Source organism: Aspergillus tubingensis (assembly GCF_013340325.1).
Source record: "Aspergillus tubingensis WU-2223L DNA, scaffold_8, whole genome shotgun sequence".
In the NCBI taxonomy this organism is placed as follows: Eukaryota; Fungi; Ascomycota; class Eurotiomycetes; order Eurotiales; family Aspergillaceae; genus Aspergillus; species Aspergillus tubingensis.
The window spans coordinates 4,129,422-4,145,227 of NW_023336282.1; the positions used below are offsets into that span (position 1 = coordinate 4,129,422).

The 15,806-nt window shown below is 51.7% G+C and overlaps 9 protein-coding genes across 9 annotated transcripts; 2 read left to right on the top strand and 7 right to left on the bottom strand.

Moving 5' to 3' along the window:
- Nucleotides 1-57: 57 nt before the first annotated feature.
- On the bottom strand, nt 58-1,552 carry AtWU_07656 (acetamidase/formamidase family protein; the record flags this gene model as incomplete). The annotated part of the gene is made up of 5 exons (XM_035502765.1): nt 58-636; nt 690-969; nt 1,053-1,341; nt 1,399-1,417; nt 1,478-1,552. The coding sequence occupies 5 exons, from the start codon at nt 1,550-1,552 to the stop codon at nt 58-60; spliced, it is 1,242 nt and encodes a 413-aa protein (XP_035358658.1).
- Nucleotides 1,553-2,033: 481 nt separating this feature from the next.
- Nucleotides 2,034-3,551, bottom strand: usgS (transmembrane protein UsgS; the record flags this gene model as incomplete). Its single annotated transcript, XM_035502766.1, has 5 exons — nt 2,034-2,390; nt 2,440-2,845; nt 2,893-3,065; nt 3,127-3,233; nt 3,494-3,551. The coding sequence occupies 5 exons, from the start codon at nt 3,549-3,551 to the stop codon at nt 2,034-2,036; spliced, it is 1,101 nt and encodes a 366-aa protein (XP_035358659.1).
- Nucleotides 3,552-4,126: 575 nt separating this feature from the next.
- On the top strand, nt 4,127-5,755 carry AtWU_07658 (uncharacterized protein; the record flags this gene model as incomplete). Its single annotated transcript, XM_035502767.1, has 1 exon — nt 4,127-5,755. The coding sequence occupies one exon, from the start codon at nt 4,127-4,129 to the stop codon at nt 5,753-5,755; it is 1,629 nt and encodes a 542-aa protein (XP_035358660.1).
- Nucleotides 5,756-6,179: 424 nt separating this feature from the next.
- Nucleotides 6,180-6,645, bottom strand: AtWU_07659 (signal recognition particle 14 kDa protein; the record flags this gene model as incomplete). Its single annotated transcript, XM_035502768.1, has 2 exons — nt 6,180-6,560; nt 6,619-6,645. The coding sequence occupies 2 exons, from the start codon at nt 6,643-6,645 to the stop codon at nt 6,180-6,182; spliced, it is 408 nt and encodes a 135-aa protein (XP_035358661.1).
- Nucleotides 6,646-6,956: 311 nt separating this feature from the next.
- On the top strand, nt 6,957-9,627 carry AtWU_07660 (MIF4G domain-containing protein; the record flags this gene model as incomplete). The annotated part of the gene is made up of 2 exons (XM_035502769.1): nt 6,957-8,379; nt 8,429-9,627. The coding sequence occupies 2 exons, from the start codon at nt 6,957-6,959 to the stop codon at nt 9,625-9,627; spliced, it is 2,622 nt and encodes an 873-aa protein (XP_035358662.1).
- A 196-nt stretch (nt 9,628-9,823) lies between these two features.
- AtWU_07661 (uncharacterized protein) lies at nt 9,824-11,227 on the bottom strand (the record flags this gene model as incomplete). The annotated part of the gene is made up of 2 exons (XM_035502770.1): nt 9,824-11,161; nt 11,213-11,227. 2 exons carry the CDS (start codon nt 11,225-11,227, stop codon nt 9,824-9,826), a joined length of 1,353 nt encoding a protein of 450 aa, XP_035358663.1.
- Nucleotides 11,228-11,679: 452 nt separating this feature from the next.
- On the bottom strand, nt 11,680-12,046 carry AtWU_07662 (uncharacterized protein; the record flags this gene model as incomplete). Its single annotated transcript, XM_035502771.1, has 3 exons — nt 11,680-11,725; nt 11,783-11,888; nt 11,947-12,046. The coding sequence occupies 3 exons, from the start codon at nt 12,044-12,046 to the stop codon at nt 11,680-11,682; spliced, it is 252 nt and encodes an 83-aa protein (XP_035358664.1).
- Nucleotides 12,047-12,700: 654 nt separating this feature from the next.
- On the bottom strand, nt 12,701-13,597 carry AtWU_07663 (haloacid dehalogenase-like hydrolase; the record flags this gene model as incomplete). Its single annotated transcript, XM_035502772.1, has 1 exon — nt 12,701-13,597. The coding sequence occupies one exon, from the start codon at nt 13,595-13,597 to the stop codon at nt 12,701-12,703; it is 897 nt and encodes a 298-aa protein (XP_035358665.1).
- A 419-nt stretch (nt 13,598-14,016) lies between these two features.
- AtWU_07664 (putative MFS monocarboxylate transporter) lies at nt 14,017-15,412 on the bottom strand (the record flags this gene model as incomplete). The annotated part of the gene is made up of 2 exons (XM_035502773.1): nt 14,017-15,137; nt 15,211-15,412. The coding sequence occupies 2 exons, from the start codon at nt 15,410-15,412 to the stop codon at nt 14,017-14,019; spliced, it is 1,323 nt and encodes a 440-aa protein (XP_035358666.1).
- Nucleotides 15,413-15,806: the final 394 nt, after the last annotated feature.

Here is a 15,806-nt window from a genome sequence, read left to right on the forward strand (position 1 = left end):
TCCCCAAACAGCACATACTCCCCTTTCCCCCAACTCCAACCCCCCAACTACCACCCACTACTTCGAACTAAACGCGCAACTCCCCATATCCAACCTCACCACCTCCGCCTCCGGCCTAACATCAAAATCAAAAATATCCATCGGCACTCCTAGCGTCGTACACGCATTCGGAATATCCACCAACCCCGCAATATGTCCCTGCACCGGCGCACAACTCAACAACAAATAAATCTGATAATCACTATACCCATACCGTCTCAAATACTCAATCACCCGCAAACAAGTCTGTCTATACGCAACAGTCGCATCAAGATAATGCTGCTTGCCATTCTCATCCACCGAGAATCCCTCAAACGTGAGATATCTCCCCGGACCGAACTGAGGCTCCACCGGCCCAGGGTGGAAAATGGGAGATTTCATGCCCATCTTCTCCATACCCCCTTTGAGGACAGTGAACTTGAGCGTGATTATCCCTGCCATTTCAATCGCCCCGCAGAAGGAGATCTCCCCGTCGCCTTGGCTGAAGTGTAAATCGCCCACGGAAAACTTCGCTCCGGGGACGTGTACGGGGAGGTAGACTTTTGAGCCTCGCGAGAGGTTCTTGATGTCGCAGTTGCCGCCGTGTTCGGGACGGCCCTGTACTTTTGTTAGTATTTGTGTGGGTGTAGGGGGAGGATATGGATAAATACAGGAATAGTCCTCGCCCCCTCCTTCGCTATCTTCGCCTTCAGCTCCTCGTCCGTCGCACTACCCGCATGCGCACTCTTCGGCTCCGGAGGCTTCGCAACGTCCCGTCCAAGGGTAGTATTCGCCGCGATGAGCTCCCCTTCACGACGATTCCACTCCGCCAGAACCTCAGCCGATGGAGCGCACCCCAGTATACCGGGGTGAATGAGGCCCGCGAATCGCACGTGCGGGATGTGGCGCGAGGAGCAGAAAATGCCTTCGAAGTCCCAGATGGCTTTTGCGCTGCACATATCCACGTCCATCAGCTATCTTTACTCTCCCACACAGACCGAGTTTAGAAGGGAAAGAGAAAGAGGATATCTTACGCTTCCGGATAAATCTCATCCAAAAACCCACCCCCATTACTCTTCTCAAACACACCCGTGAATCCCCACGGCTGGTCCTCGAAGGGCTGCACATCTTGGATCTCGACCAGGAGGACATCGCCGGGCTCTGCGGTCTCGATTTCAAATGGGCCCGAGAGGTAGTGGATCTGAGTGAGATCGACGTTCTTGATGTCGTCGGCGGAATCGTTGTTCTTGATTTGCCCGCCGGTCCAGTCGAGACACTCGATTTTGACTACTTCGTTGTTGGCGATTTTGGCGTAGGAGGGGACTGCCAAATTTCATTATATATTAGAGGGGTGAGTGGTAGAGAGGGGTGGAATAGTACCGTCTGGGTGCCATCTGTTCTATAGAGGTGAGATGGATGTTAGTGCTACTACTGAGCTTCTACACGGTTTATGACTTACGTGGAGGCCAGGCTGCTCCCAAGCTGGCTTGTTCAGATCGACTGAGAGAGCGGTGCGAATCTTCTTGTGGCCCATGGTGAATTCGTGATGATACTGATGATGTTTGTGATACTAATTGATAGATGGATGAATAGGTGGGAAGAGGTAAGATGTGACAACTTCCCCTCAACGTGGGAACCACTCATTAATACTACCAGATAAACCAAACTAAAGCGATGCAACCAACCCCTCAATTCATGGCACCCGAAACTTCCCCTCACGAACTGGTCCAACTTTGTTTATCACCAGACCGAATAGGAATTACGGAAATCCCCCCCTGCTCCGGTTATCTTATCAGGGCTGACGCGCTTATCAGCGGGGAAAAGGATATGCTTTGATTCCACGGCTGTCTTTTGAGTCTATGATAACGATAATAACCCCGAACCTTAAAAAATAAGGTGCGTGCAATGCATGCATGCACTATGCAGAAAACCTAAGTGTACAGTCTCGGTTTCCATAACCAACTTTTGCACGTTGAATTCCACTCCTCCGAACGACTCATCCCTTGGCTGCTCGCTTACTCGAATTTCCGACCCGGCAACTCGGGCGCCTTAGGCTTTTCCTCCTCTGGAGCCTTGTTCAGCTGGTCGATATTGTCCAGCGACAGGCGCAGGAACTCGTGCTTGTTCTTCCAGGTCACTTGGGTCTCTGCGAAGCCCTCCTTCTCGGACGGGGTCGGCGGGGGATCCGTGACCTTGGTGACGAGGTATGCTGTGGCGGCTTGCGCAACGCCGTACAGGAGGACTCCGATGAAGGGAGTCTTCAGCACAATTGTGAAGGCAAAGGCGAAACCGAACAGGACACCCTGGCGGTCGGCAAACCAGCGGTTTCTCTGCTCGGGGGTGAAGGGAACGCGGCTAAAGTAGGGGTCGAGCTGGTTGTCCATTAGGATTGTTTCATCGAAAATGTGGCAGAAAACTTACCATCTCACGCATCAGGGTACGAGAGGCGTAGAAGCTGTGCAGGAAGGAAACAACGTAGCTCTTCGGGAAGATAAAACCGGCTCCGAAGATGACAGCCGCAGGGGTAGTGCCCACAGCATCCTTGAAGGCGAAGAAGGAAGCTGCTGGAGTGGCAAAGCGTCCGACAACAGGCACAAGCGACAAGATGGACACGCCCAGGAGCAGAGCGGCTCTCTGGCCGGACCTCCTAAGGAACACCATGATTTTTTCCTTGGCCGATTTCTTCGGCGCAGTAGACTTGACCTTGCCCTCACCGGCGTTGTACATGGAGAGGTTCGGGTAGTACATGGCACGCAGAGTGCTCGGGTCCTCTGCCTTGTGCTTATCGACATAGGTCGTGTCCACCCATTTCAACGATTCCATGAAGCTAATCAATCAGCACGTGCACATCAAGTCAAGGAATGGTTGGCTTACATTTCATCCAATGTCGGGGTGATGTACCGCATCAGCGACATGATGAGGAAGGGAACATGAAGGACAGACTTGGAGAGGAAGTCGAGACCCTCAATGAGGGAATCGTCCCAAGTGACACTCTCGAGGTCGACAATCCATGAGATGAACCAAAGTCCAATCTTAAGTGCAATGATCTAGGATTGGCTTTGTCAGTCTCGAAGCTGTCAAGCGGGTAGCTAGAAGATAGTCACATACAGGAATCTGAATGAGGAGCTCGACACCCACACCGACAGCGACAGCAAAGGCAGCCTGCCGGAAGTGGTCGTATTTGAAGAGATCGGGGTTCCGCAATGCGCGGACGGCTGTCCAGCTAAGTTAGCAGCGGGTAAAGTAGTACTCGTGCCGTGTTTCCCCAATGAACCATGCGGGTAGCTAGCCAGCCATGGCTGTCGATCATGGAACTAGGGAACTCGGCCGTGCTGAGCCATTGACATTCAGCACCACGCAGACCCCTATAATCCCACATCTGCCGCACCCCCTTTTACGCAAGGCGAAAGAAGTCGCGCAGCCATTGGCTACTGGGAGTCCAAGAACTCGAGCAGGCAAAAGGGGCCGGACTTACTGGCAACCACCGTCAGCTGAGCACCGCGAATCACGGCGTTATGATCGAAGTTTCCCATGATGCACACCCCAAGAGACTCTCGAGTACTTCTGAAGATCAGGGACCGTTTAGCAGAAAGGGAGCATCGTACTATTTATAGTTGTGCGTTGGCTGCCGAGGGGGAAACAGCCACAGGCAACCACATAATGCTTAGGGAATGACGCGCGGGTACGATAGCGATCAATTCCGACTGGCTGAGCAGCCGCCAGACGCCAGGCCATCAGCCGCCGGCCCCACTCTGCGGCGTAGGGCAGGTGACCGGCGCATGACTGCCTCAGGCTACGATCAGTCCCCGCTGGGTTAGACCCGATTGGGGCAATTCCATACTTTTGCCATGAATTTATTGAGTTCGAACCAACTTGGGAAGGGTCACTCGCTGGGAATTCCCCCGTCCATTATCTCACCACCCCAGCTTCTCGTCTCTCGTTTGACCTCATTCCACACACCCCCCCCTGCTGATCGTCTTTCCTTATCCCTTCCTATTCGCATTCACTTGCTATCTTTTTCATCTATATCCTACCTAATCCTGTCCCTTATACAGTTTTCAATGTAATCCATCTCCTTTCTCACCTTCCTTAATCCCCATGATCGAGAATGTCTGATACCTCGGATGCGCCACTACCCCAGACCCAATCCCTTCGCCGGTCTGCGACTCTTCCTTCCAAACTGATTACCCGACCCCGGCGGCAATCCGAGTCGCTGAGGCCCTCGGAGAACGATCTCTTCTACCACCCTTCTGCCAAAGTCGTCCATTTTGCCCCTAGAGCGCTCGCCCCAATCCCCTCCAGTACTGCGCCCTCCGACTTCGACTATCCTGTTGATACTGTTGAGACACTTCCTTGGAGGTCCCCTACTGAACGAACGGTCGCTCTCGGCCCCCTTCGCCTGGAGAATGTCCACGGCCTTACTGTCTTCCTCAAGTGCGGCAATGTCGTCCATGCCATCCTCAAGAACTCGCAATGTTGGTGTGTCGACGGCGAGTCAACCTTTGTCTTGCGCATTCGCCCTCTGACGTACTATCGCATCGAACTCCCCGCCGACACCGACGACAACAAGGTTTTAGTCACGGAGATGAAAAATGTTCTGCCCAGGGTCCTCCGTTACGAAGTGACACCATGCCCCTTCAAGAGAGGTTTCACCGTTGAGATACCAGAGGAGGCTAAAGCGCCCCGGAGGAAGAGGGCATGGCGTCCCAAAGGTCGTCGCGAAAGTGCCCCAATCAGTTCACTCTACTACCATGGACTGTCCAAGTCAAAGGAGGACCTCACAAAAGACCCAGTCAGTGCCGGAGAAGACACGGATGGCGAGGCGACGGATGACAGCGGCTTTTCGACCAAGGCCAGTAACAGTGCCAGTAACAGTACTATCCTGGAGACTATTCCGGATGACAATGAAACTCCGGAAGCGCCTCAGACATCCGAACAAGTGGATTTACCTAAGCGCCCAGACCCAGAACCCGAACAGAATTTCCAGACCTTGCTGGCAAGGTTTGAAGACAATCCCAAACAACAGGTTGACCCTGAAACAACGTTTTCATCGAGCGTTGAATCCTTCCACTCCCTTGGACCATCGTTATCTACATTACCCGAACTTGACGCCTGCTCTACGCCTACATCGACGGAGGGTACTGAGCAGTTCCAGTCCGACCATAGTGACACTCATTCGCCTTCTGAAGAACAGCCCTTCCAAGAAACGGAGCGCTCGAGAGACAGACTATCAGTGTATGTCGACTGCTGGGATGACTTGTCGTCCGCATCGCACGATATGCCTGGAGCCTTCCACGAGCGTGAAGTGAAGCCGACTCCGACTATAGTCCCTGACATTCAACGTCCAGTCGCATCCCGCACCGGAACGACCGACTCGAACCCCAACCTCAGCAGCATGAGCATCGAATTCCGCCGACGCTCCAAAGCATCCCTTGAGCGCGAAGTGTCTCCTATGCCGCCTGCATCGTCTTTGGCAGTTGCAAGACCTGAAAAACACGATGCGGCGTCGCTTATTCATAAAACCGCCACACTGGTCCTGGTTCCCCCAATCCAGCTACTTGTGGTTCTTATCCACATTGCCGCGCGCATTGTTATCGGCCCAGCCTTGGAATCCGCGATGGGGGAACTGAACCGGAAGATCGAGTACGAGGTTGATCATGCCCAGGACACTGTGGATGACTTCGACTTGCCTCTCCCTGACCGATCCGGGGTGTCTACGGATGAGAACTCCAACTGATTTGCATCAAACCACTTGTCTGGCCATCTACATTCATTCTTCACATTTTGTATACTCCTGTATTCTGCATCTGATGACACTTGCGATTCCCTCTGATGTCCTTTCTTTCCCCACGATGACGCATTTGTATGATCTCATTGTTTCTGTTTTATTAGTCGGTATCTGTACGGTTGTGGGTGGACTGTCTTTGATTCACCCCGGACAAGCACCATAATTTGATCCCCTGTATTCTAGCGAAGTAGTTAATCTATTGATACTATACCATCAGCTGAAAACTTAATCCCATTCAACATATCTACAACATATACATCGAAGCATAATCCCTTATATCAAATAAAACTTGAAATAGAATAGTCCCACAAACGCCCATAATGCATCCATCACACCACCCTTCATCATCCCCCCACACAAATCACTAAGCAAATCACCCCTTAACAACCTTTCCCCCCTCCTTCTTCCCCTTCGCCTTACCCTTCTTCCGATCCCTCTTCTTCAACCCCGTCATCCCAGCCTTACACACCTCCGCATACCTCGCATAGAACGCCTCCAAGTCATCAGGGCTCACGACCGTCGAGATCTTCACCTTCGATGCTGCCGATCCCGTCTTCGATACCTTCTTCTTGGCCTCGGCTGTCTTGGGGTTCGGGGCGTTGGTGTTGCCGTCTGTCGCGCGGATGAGGATGGATGGTTGCGACGCTGACTCGGTGGTGGTGTTGGTGTTGAGGAGGGGCTTCTGCGTGAGGTACACGGATCCGCGGGTTTTCTGAGATGTGGTGTTTAGGAGGGTGGTGAGGGAGGTGAAGAACTAATCATGTTAGTTTCGAGATGGGTGTGGTCTGGTGGTGGTTGTGGGGGTGAAGTACCTCCTCATGGCCCAGGTGTGCGGGCATTTTGGCGGTTATGTTGTGATGGAAATAGTATCAGGTTTTGGTATGTAGGGTGTAGATATGACCGTAGTGCTGAAGTTAAGTTCCGCAGCTCAATTGACATTAAACCGCAAACCAACTATAATTCCTCAGCGATAGTAACAGCTGCCAGCCAGCGGAGATAAACGCATCCACCCCCAAAGTCAGTTTAGTTTGGCTCTCACCGCCTCCGTCCTCCGCCTCCGCGGGACCAATTTTGAATCGGCATTAAAAAAAGTTCAGATCCCACCCCCAATCAACATCAACACTTTTATCTGGAAAATAGGATTCACACCATGCGACGTCCTAGACATAATACGACCTCTTTACCGAGGGACCTGCGCGCAGAGCTCGGAATCAGAGATACCTACGGCGAGAAGAAGAATAAGCGCAACGGACCGGCATTGCGGAAAGAGCGCCGTCGAGAAGAACGCTCCGGGAAGAAACAGCCTCAGCAGCAGCAGCGACAGCAGTACCACCAGCGGGGACCGCCTCCCAAGAAGAGGGGTCGGTATGATGATGACGAGGATGAGGATGAGGATATGGGGGATTTTGATGAATTTGATTTAGATGAGGGGGATGATGATGAGGATGCCGGTGATGTTATGGCGAAACTTGCTAAGGCGAAAGCGGCGAAGGGGAAGGCTGCCGCTCCTGCTTCTGCTAAGGAGGAGAAGAAGCCCAAGTCTATTTTGAAGAAGGCGAAGGTTGAGGAGAGCTCTGAGGAGGAGGATATTGATCTTGATGAGGATGAGGATGAGGACGAGGTGACAATGCGACGCCCGGTATCCAAGACGGTTCAATCGAAGCTCGAGGAGGACGATGCGGAAATTGCTGCGCTGGAGAAGAAGCTTGGTCTGAAGAAGGGCAAGAAGCTCCCTAAGTCTTTTGAGGAGGATGGTCTGGGTGATCTGCTGGGCGATTTGGATGAGGATTCGGCGGATGAGGGTCGCAAGCGCAAGAGAGAAGCTGATGAATGGCTACGGAGTAAGCGGAGAAAGGCGCAGGGCCTGGAGGAGCCTGAAGAGGAGGATTCTGAGGAGGAAGATGATAGTGATATGGGAGATGGGCTTGAGGGCTTTGATGACGATGATTCTATGGGTGATTTCGATGAAGATGAGGAAGAAGGAGAGGAAGAGAAGCCGGCTCCTAAGAAGAAGAAGGAAAATCCCTACGTCGCTCCAGTCAAGGAAGCCGAAAGCCGCCCCCAGAAGTACATCCCTCCTTCGCTACGCGCTGCCTCCAACTCAGAGGATGAGTCTCTTGTTCGCCTGCGGAGACAGGCTCAAGGTCACCTGAACAAGCTGTCTGAGGCCAACATGGTCTCCATCCTCGCGGAGTTCGAGAAGCTCTACCGGGATCATCCTCGTCAGAACGTCACTTCGACCTTGATCTCTCTGCTGTTCGGCTTGATCTGCGAGAGATCTGCTCTGTCAGATACTTTCATCATTCTACATGCGGGTTTCATTGCTGCAGTGTACAAAATTGTGGGTACAGACTTTGGCGCGGAAATCGTGCAGAAGATCGTCGAGACCTTCGATGCCCGCGGCGATGAACGGGGCAAGTTCGAAGGAAAGGAGACCATCAACCTGATCTCTCTCCTGTCGCAACTATACAACTTCCATGTCATCGGAAGCCCCCTTGTCTTCGACTACATCCGGCTCTTCCTGGAAGAGATCAACGAGGAGAACACCGAACTGCTCCTCAAGATCATCCGAAGTACGTAATTCCCATCCCTCCCTTCTCAACCTCATACTAACCACACCAGACTCCGGACCCCAACTCCGACAAGATGACCCCTCCTCTCTCAAAGACATCGTCCTTCTCATCCAACCCGCCGTCGCCAAAGCCGGTGAAGCCGCCCTCTCCGTCCGTACGAAGTTCATGATCGACACCATCACCGACCTCAAAAACAACAAGCTCAAGTCCAACGTGAACGCCAGCATCAGCACCGAACACATCACCAAGATGCGCAAGATTCTCGGTTCCCTCAACAACACACGAGTCATCCGGGCCTCCGAACCCATCAGCATCTCCCGCGCCGATATCCACAACTCCGAGAAGAAGGGCAAATGGTGGCTCGTCGGCGCCAGCTGGCGCGAAGATCCGCTCGAATCCGCCAGGAAGGAACTCAACGGCCTCCCTACGAACAACACTCACGCCGACGTCTCAGACAGCGACTCCGAGCCCGACCTCGTCAACATCGCCAAAGCGCACCGCATGAACACCGACGTCCGCCGCTCCATCTTCGTCGCCATCATGTCCGCAACCGACTACCAAGACGCACACGTGCGCCTCCTCAAACTCCGTCTAAAGCGCGCCCAGGAATTCGAAATCCCCCGTGTCCTGACCCACTGCGCCATGGAAGAAGAAGCCCACAACCCCTACTACACGCTCATCGCGAAGCGCCTCTGTGGCGAAATGGGCCGTCGCATCAAAGTATCCTTCATGTACACGCTATGGAACATTTTTAAACGCATGGGCGAGTCCGGCGACATGGACGATAGCGATGACGACGACGCATTCGACGACGAAGACGACCAGAACAAACTCGAAATGAAATCCATCGTCAACTTGGCGAAGATGTACGGGTCGCTTATCGCAGACGGGACGTTGAATTTGGGTGTGCTCAAGATCCTGAATTTCGCGTACCTGCAGCCGAAGAGCAAGGCCTTTGTGGAATTGCTTCTGATTAGTGTGATTCAGCAGTCGCAGAAGCAGAAGAAGAAGAAGTCGAAGTCGAAGTCGAAGGATGAGGATGAGCAGGATGAGAAGGCGCTTCTGGAGATTTTCCTGCGCGCGAGAGAAACGCCGCAGATCGTCAAGGGGTTGATTTTCTTCTTGAGGAAGGTGGTTGCGAAGACGGATATTGTTCCGTCTGGAAAGGAGTTGAAGGTTGTTAAGTGGGGATGTAAGGTTGCGGTGGATGCTTTGAAGGTTGTAGTTAAGGAAGGGGATGCGGAGTGATGATGTACGTATGTGTTTTGTGTGCAGTGTGGGTATGGCGTTTTGGTCATGGTGTTGAGGGGGTAAAAGCTTGCATATATAGATTTATTTCTTTTGCATTTCATTCGAGGAATGAATGTTCAGCATAATGTTCAAGTATCGCATTGTTGCGTGTTTGGGTATCAAATAATGTACATGATTGACTGTATGAATAGTCCTATGAAATTAGTTCCCATTCCATTCCCACGTGCCATTTACCTGCACTTTGCATGTATGAACGGTCCGATTGCGAGAGACCGTCGAGGTCAAGGCCTACTTCTAAAGCAGGAGCAGGCTCTCCTAGATCTACCTCCCACGCTAGTCCCCGAAAGACTCCGACCATATCGCCCGGTTCAAGGTCAGGGATGTGAGTCGCTGCATGCCGGGACTTCTGTTGTCGGGGTGGTCCGAGAAGGAGCACGTTCTTGATCTGAGTTTGAGACTGAGTATCTGTCTCGTTGGTCTCAGAAGAATCCACGGTGTGACCCTGTGCGAACGCCAGAGCACCGCAACTTGGCACGGCTGATTGACGAGCACAAGTTATCCGGATAGCTATCGCGTACGTGTCCAGTGAAGGTGGATCCGTTCTGTGGTAATAGCTCGGACTGGTTTGTTGCTGTTCCCTTTTTGCGCCCATTTCCAGAATCCAGCCGCGCACTTCCGCCGCCATGCCACCAGGAACATAGTTGTGCGCTGCAGAACGATGACGGCCGCGCCGTCGGAGTGCACGAGAGGAAGGCGAGAACGGCGTGGGGATGCCGGTGGGATCGTCGTCCTCCTGAGGGGAGGGAGAGCGAGGCAGGACGAATGCTGGTGTTCGCCGCTGTGAGCTCGGGACCGGAGTTGCAGTCGATGGTGGTATTGTGGTGTTGACTTGAGTCTGACTACTTGGGGGTAGTTGCGACGCGGATAGCACGAAACGACGGGGTTGAAGAGAGGAGGGGTTGAGGCTTGCTGGTGTTACAGGATGTGGTGTTTCTGCAGGCCGCGCTGGTTTCCGGAACCCCGGATCTGGACGTATCTGCTTGGGTGTTTGGAATTGAACCGATAAAGTTGACTCGTCTGCTGCCGCTGCCGCTGGATCCGGGGAGGATGACAGGATCCTGTCGGCGGGTCTCCGTCGTTGAACGGAGGGAGTGTTATCAGCGTCATTATGCCCAGAGACTCGACGCCTCTTCTGACGGTCTCTTATAGATCCGAATACTTCATCGAAGGCGGCGTCGAGCTCCCCTGGCTCTGGTGGAGAGCTGCTCTGAAGCTCGCCTTCGTTAGGTGCAGCGTCATCGTCTGGCTGGTCCGAGTCTTCAATAAACTCTTTCGGGCGAGGAGTGGGTTCTCTCTCTCGTTTTATATTACGTGCAGACGGAGCAGGGGTGGCATATGCAAAGTCATCCTGATCAATGGAGTCGATCTCTTGAGATGGCCTCGATGAAGCAGGTGTTTGTGAGAGGAAGAACCGCGGGGTTGACGCGAATTGCGGGCCTGCACTGCGACGGGAGGAGGCACGAAAGGGCGTCTAGACGGATTTAGCTAGGGCTATATGAATATTGACAGGGGATGCGCGTACAGCTACCGGGGGCATTTAGGATAAGCTAGTGGGGAGGAGTAATTTCGCGACAACATGTCGAGACGCGTGAGTAGATAAGTTGATGCATCCACCGTGATATCATTTGACTGATCATTATGCTTCCTTTCTGGGAAAGCGGTCACTTGAGTAGCTGGTATGGACTAGTCCCGATATGGCGTTGATCTGCGATATGATCTGCTTTGTCTGATTGGCTGTTCCATATCCCTCGCTGTGAGCATCGAGCATCCATCCCAGCATGACCAAGCATTGAGCTTTGTCCAGATGGTACCTATGTTGGGTTACAACTTGAGCAGGAACAAAGCATGGTATAGTAATAATCTTTATTTTTATCTTGAATTTATCCCACAGAACTTTGTGTTTTGTTTCCAATAAATGACAGTCATAAGCCTCATTACTCCATTAACCACAGTAGCCGCCCTGCTCCTTCACCCAACAATATAGACAATTCACTCTTTTTGCTCGACATTGGTATCCGGGGACACTGATTTCCGTCTGTAGTATTCCGTAAGCTTCACTTCATAGTTGTGTGTGTGTAGAGGGAAAACCCACTTATTGAACTCCTCAATCATGCTCGCCATATTCCCCGCACCACTGGATCGTCGGTCTGGATGATCGTTTGCCGAACCCCCAAAGCTCCCTAACAGTGAGTTGATAGCTAACTCCTCATTAGCATATATTATATTGAATGGGTGACAAGAATAGTATCAACATACCCATTTGATTCCGGTGGCGTTCCTCTTCCGCGAGTTGCTGCTGCAGAGAGCTCCGGCGTCGATCGTGCTTGAGGTGGCCGTACTTCTGAACGAGATCCATGTTGATATAATTTGGTAGTGATTCTATAGTAATGGTTAGGTGAAGAAAGAAGCTAGATTCTGCAGCAATCTGGTGGATAATATCGGGGTTTATAAATGCAGTTGATTCCCCCCTTTCGACGTCATTACATCATGGGTTCCCCTTGCACCATCATATGATTGCACAAATAATGTGCTCTCCCTCGAGAGAGGGACTAACAGGGACCTATAGATTTGTAAGATAGACCAGCAGATCGCCAAGGGATGCGTCATAGTTAATTGTGTCGCCATCCAGGCATCGACCTATAATAGTCCCTATGCTGGGATCTGGGCATTGCTTGGCGTCACCGGCTGTACCAGGCAACTAACTGGCAACTGGTCAGTGCGATTGCCGACGCTGCACGGATGGCCACCTGCAGGTCTGGTTTGAGGTCAATGCTTTTTGTGACAAGCTGGCGATCACGCGGAGTACTATGGTCAAAAGTACTTGGCAGGGGAGGTGTCTTCTGTTAGTAGTATTGTGATAGAATTAAGCAGCCGTTTGTATCCGGGTGGGCATACTTCGCCGGGTCACTCGTATAGTAGTGCATCACACAACTATGTCTCAAGTCACACTCTCTCCAAAAGATATATAAACCAATCAAGCCATCCTACTGTACATCTGAACAGCCACAATCTAGTTCATCCCCTCCAAGATCGGAATCAAATCCACCAACGACCGAATCACCACCCCCTCCTTCCCCCCACCTTCATCTCGGGGAACATAAACTCCCTTCCACCCCGCATCAACAGCAGCACGATAATCCTTGTCATAGTCATCGCCCACATGAACACGCACCCAATCACCATCCTCCTCACCAGCCCCTACCAGCCTCTTCGCCTGCCGCTCAGCCACGTCAAAGATCACCGGACTAGGCTTCTCCTCTCCAGCCTGATAACTCGTGATCACGAGATCAATATCATCAACCCTTTCTCCATACTCTTCAGTGGAAATACTCGAAGGATCCTCGAATCCCGGTAATTTCAAACTCTCGATTTCCTGATCCGCTCTTCCCTTCCCTACACTCAGCCCCAATGACTGGAGCACAGCAGACACCCTGTCATCTGAGTTGGAGAGGACTCCCACAACTATCCTCTCAAAAACACCCAGTTTCTGACCGGTGGTTTTGATTTGCCTGAGGCGATGAAATAGCTCGCCCGCGTCGTTGTAGAGCGCGTAGCCTTGTGAACTCGCGAAGCGATCCAGTAAGCCCTGGATTAGCTCATCTGGTAATTTGGTAGATTTATCTGCCAAGACCTGTTGGAACGTCGTGCGTATAAGCTCCTCCCACCACTGCCTTGGTCCGCCGTATTGGCCGCGGATGGCATCCGCGCGGCCATAGTTGGGCCGGCGGCGGGATTGCGCTTTGTAAGCGGATTTGAAGGCTGGTTGAAGGATGGATGGTGTGAGCTCAGGAGATTGTTGAAGTTTGAAGGAGTTAAAGGCGGATATGTATTGTTCGGGAATGGGGCGGCGCGGATGAAAGATTGTGTTGAATGCGTCTATGGTTAGGAGGAGGGTGCGGGGGCGCATAGTTGGTTCCTGGATAAGTCGGAGGTTTGTTTGCGTTGCGACGTCTGTGGTGTTTTTTGTCTTATTTGACTGTGAGTTATGCAGGATGCGGTGTAATATGGTGTATATGATTTATATCGATTATTTGTTCGTTAATTCAATCTGGAAGAACAAAGATGAAAGAGAATGTTGAATTGGAGATGATCGGCCTGAGCAGGAAGGAGCTGTATCGGTATTTGATAACATCATGTTATCGAGTCGGTCATGTGACTTCCAACTATAAGAGTAGGGATGTTCTTCATCAGAGGGCTGAAAGAGCAGGAAAAAGGATAATTCATCTATATTTACTACCATAACTCTTGAAGTACTTAGACTATGACTCTTTCACGAACTAAGCAGTTTGGCAGACAAGATCATGAAACTACTCCTTCTTGGAGGAATTATACTTTAACCTTCCATCTCCACTTCCAGTCCAGCAGAGCCCATCGAGACAATATCAGACCAACAAGCCCGACCAAGAGCACGGCCGAGTAAAACCCGATAAGGACCTGAGGTGTGGTCGATTGCAACAAGTCACCTCCGACGGGGACAGTCAATAAAACCCCGAACGAAGCCACAGAGTACAGGGTACCGTAAAACCGACCATACTCTTCAGTTCTGCAGAGCTGGCCAGCACATACAGGAGCAAGGGAGATCCAACCCCCAGAGCCAAATCCAAAGATAGCCACCACGGTGTATAGGGTCTTCACATCGTGAGAGCCAACAGGTAGCCAGACCGTTGCCATTATGATAAACGTGAGCAGCACTAGACAGAGTAGGATGTTGAAACGGCCGATCTTGTCGGCCGCAAATCCGGGAAGGACTCTTCCTACTAAGCCAAAGCAGTTCAGGACTGTGAGCGAGTAGAACTGCACATCTGTTGGGAAACCAGCAAAGCGGACGTATGTTGGTAATAGTGCCGCGCAGCCGAAGATGATGAATTCGAAGGAAAAGACTGCCACAGTCAAGAAACAAAGTCGAGGAGATCGGAAGGCCCGGAAGTCGATTGTCGCTTTGCTGTTGCTGCTAGCTGGTAGGCGGCCTTTGACCAGGATGATTGCTGCTGCGTAGCATCCCAGAGCTATAAAGGCGATAACGCGGATAGACCACGTCCAACCGTATTTTGAGAACAGGGTCCGTAGAATTACTGGGATGGTAGCACCTCCAGCTGATGATCCGCCCATACATATGCCTGATGCTAGGGCGCGTCGACGGTGGAACCAGTGGCTCAGGACTGAAATTGAGACTGTTGAGACAATGGCTGAAGCGATCCCTCCGAGAATGGAAAGGCACAGAATGAAGTGCCAGTATTTTGTACACTCAGCTAGTAGCATATAGGAGGTGAAGCTGGCTGCGGATCCGCATGTTAATAAGACTCGAGGGCCGTATCGATCGAACAGTGGTCCGACCTGGACTCCAAGAAATAGAGTCAGAAACACGAAAATTGCGGTGATCCATCCAACATCGCGGATGCTGTATTCGGCAAGCTGGTGCTCGCTAATGTAGTCCTGGACAGTGCCAACTAGGTATTCAAGTCAGCTGTTCGTAGTAACTTGGGTCTTCATGTGAATGAGGTCATGACATATTTGACGTACCTGCTGCTTCAAATCCAAATGACGGAAACATCAGCAAAAAGGATCCCAAGAGGCACATCCATGCCTCTCGACCACCTTCGGGGAAGGCCTGGCTGACTCCGGGCCCATCTGCCGGTTGCTCGGTGTCATAGATGCCAGTATGAGATCTTAGTTCAAGCTCTTCGGGAAGCACGGAAGAGTCCTGCCGGGCCGACCGACGCATTTTGCATATAAACAATAAAAGTAATGTTGAAACGATGTAAATGCTGCATTCCCGTAAAGTTGGAGGGCGCTCAGTCATGAGCCCTTCATTATAAGGGTTGCTTGCGTGTGGGTCTCAAAACGAAGGGGGTCGTCACCGAAAGGGCGTGAAGTACATAACTCGGTTCCGATAATGAAGTGACCCATACTATTAAAAGCCCACACCAGTACCGACATAATTAGGTCTTGCCCTGCTTAATAAAAACCAGAAGAACAAGGGTGATACTATGTAACACAGCAATAATATACAACTTGCTTGTCCTGATTACAAACAGTGACGAGACGGAGGGCCCGAGATCTTCGGATTCTGCTGCCGAAACAATGGCGTTACCAGAAGCAACGTAATATTACATGTA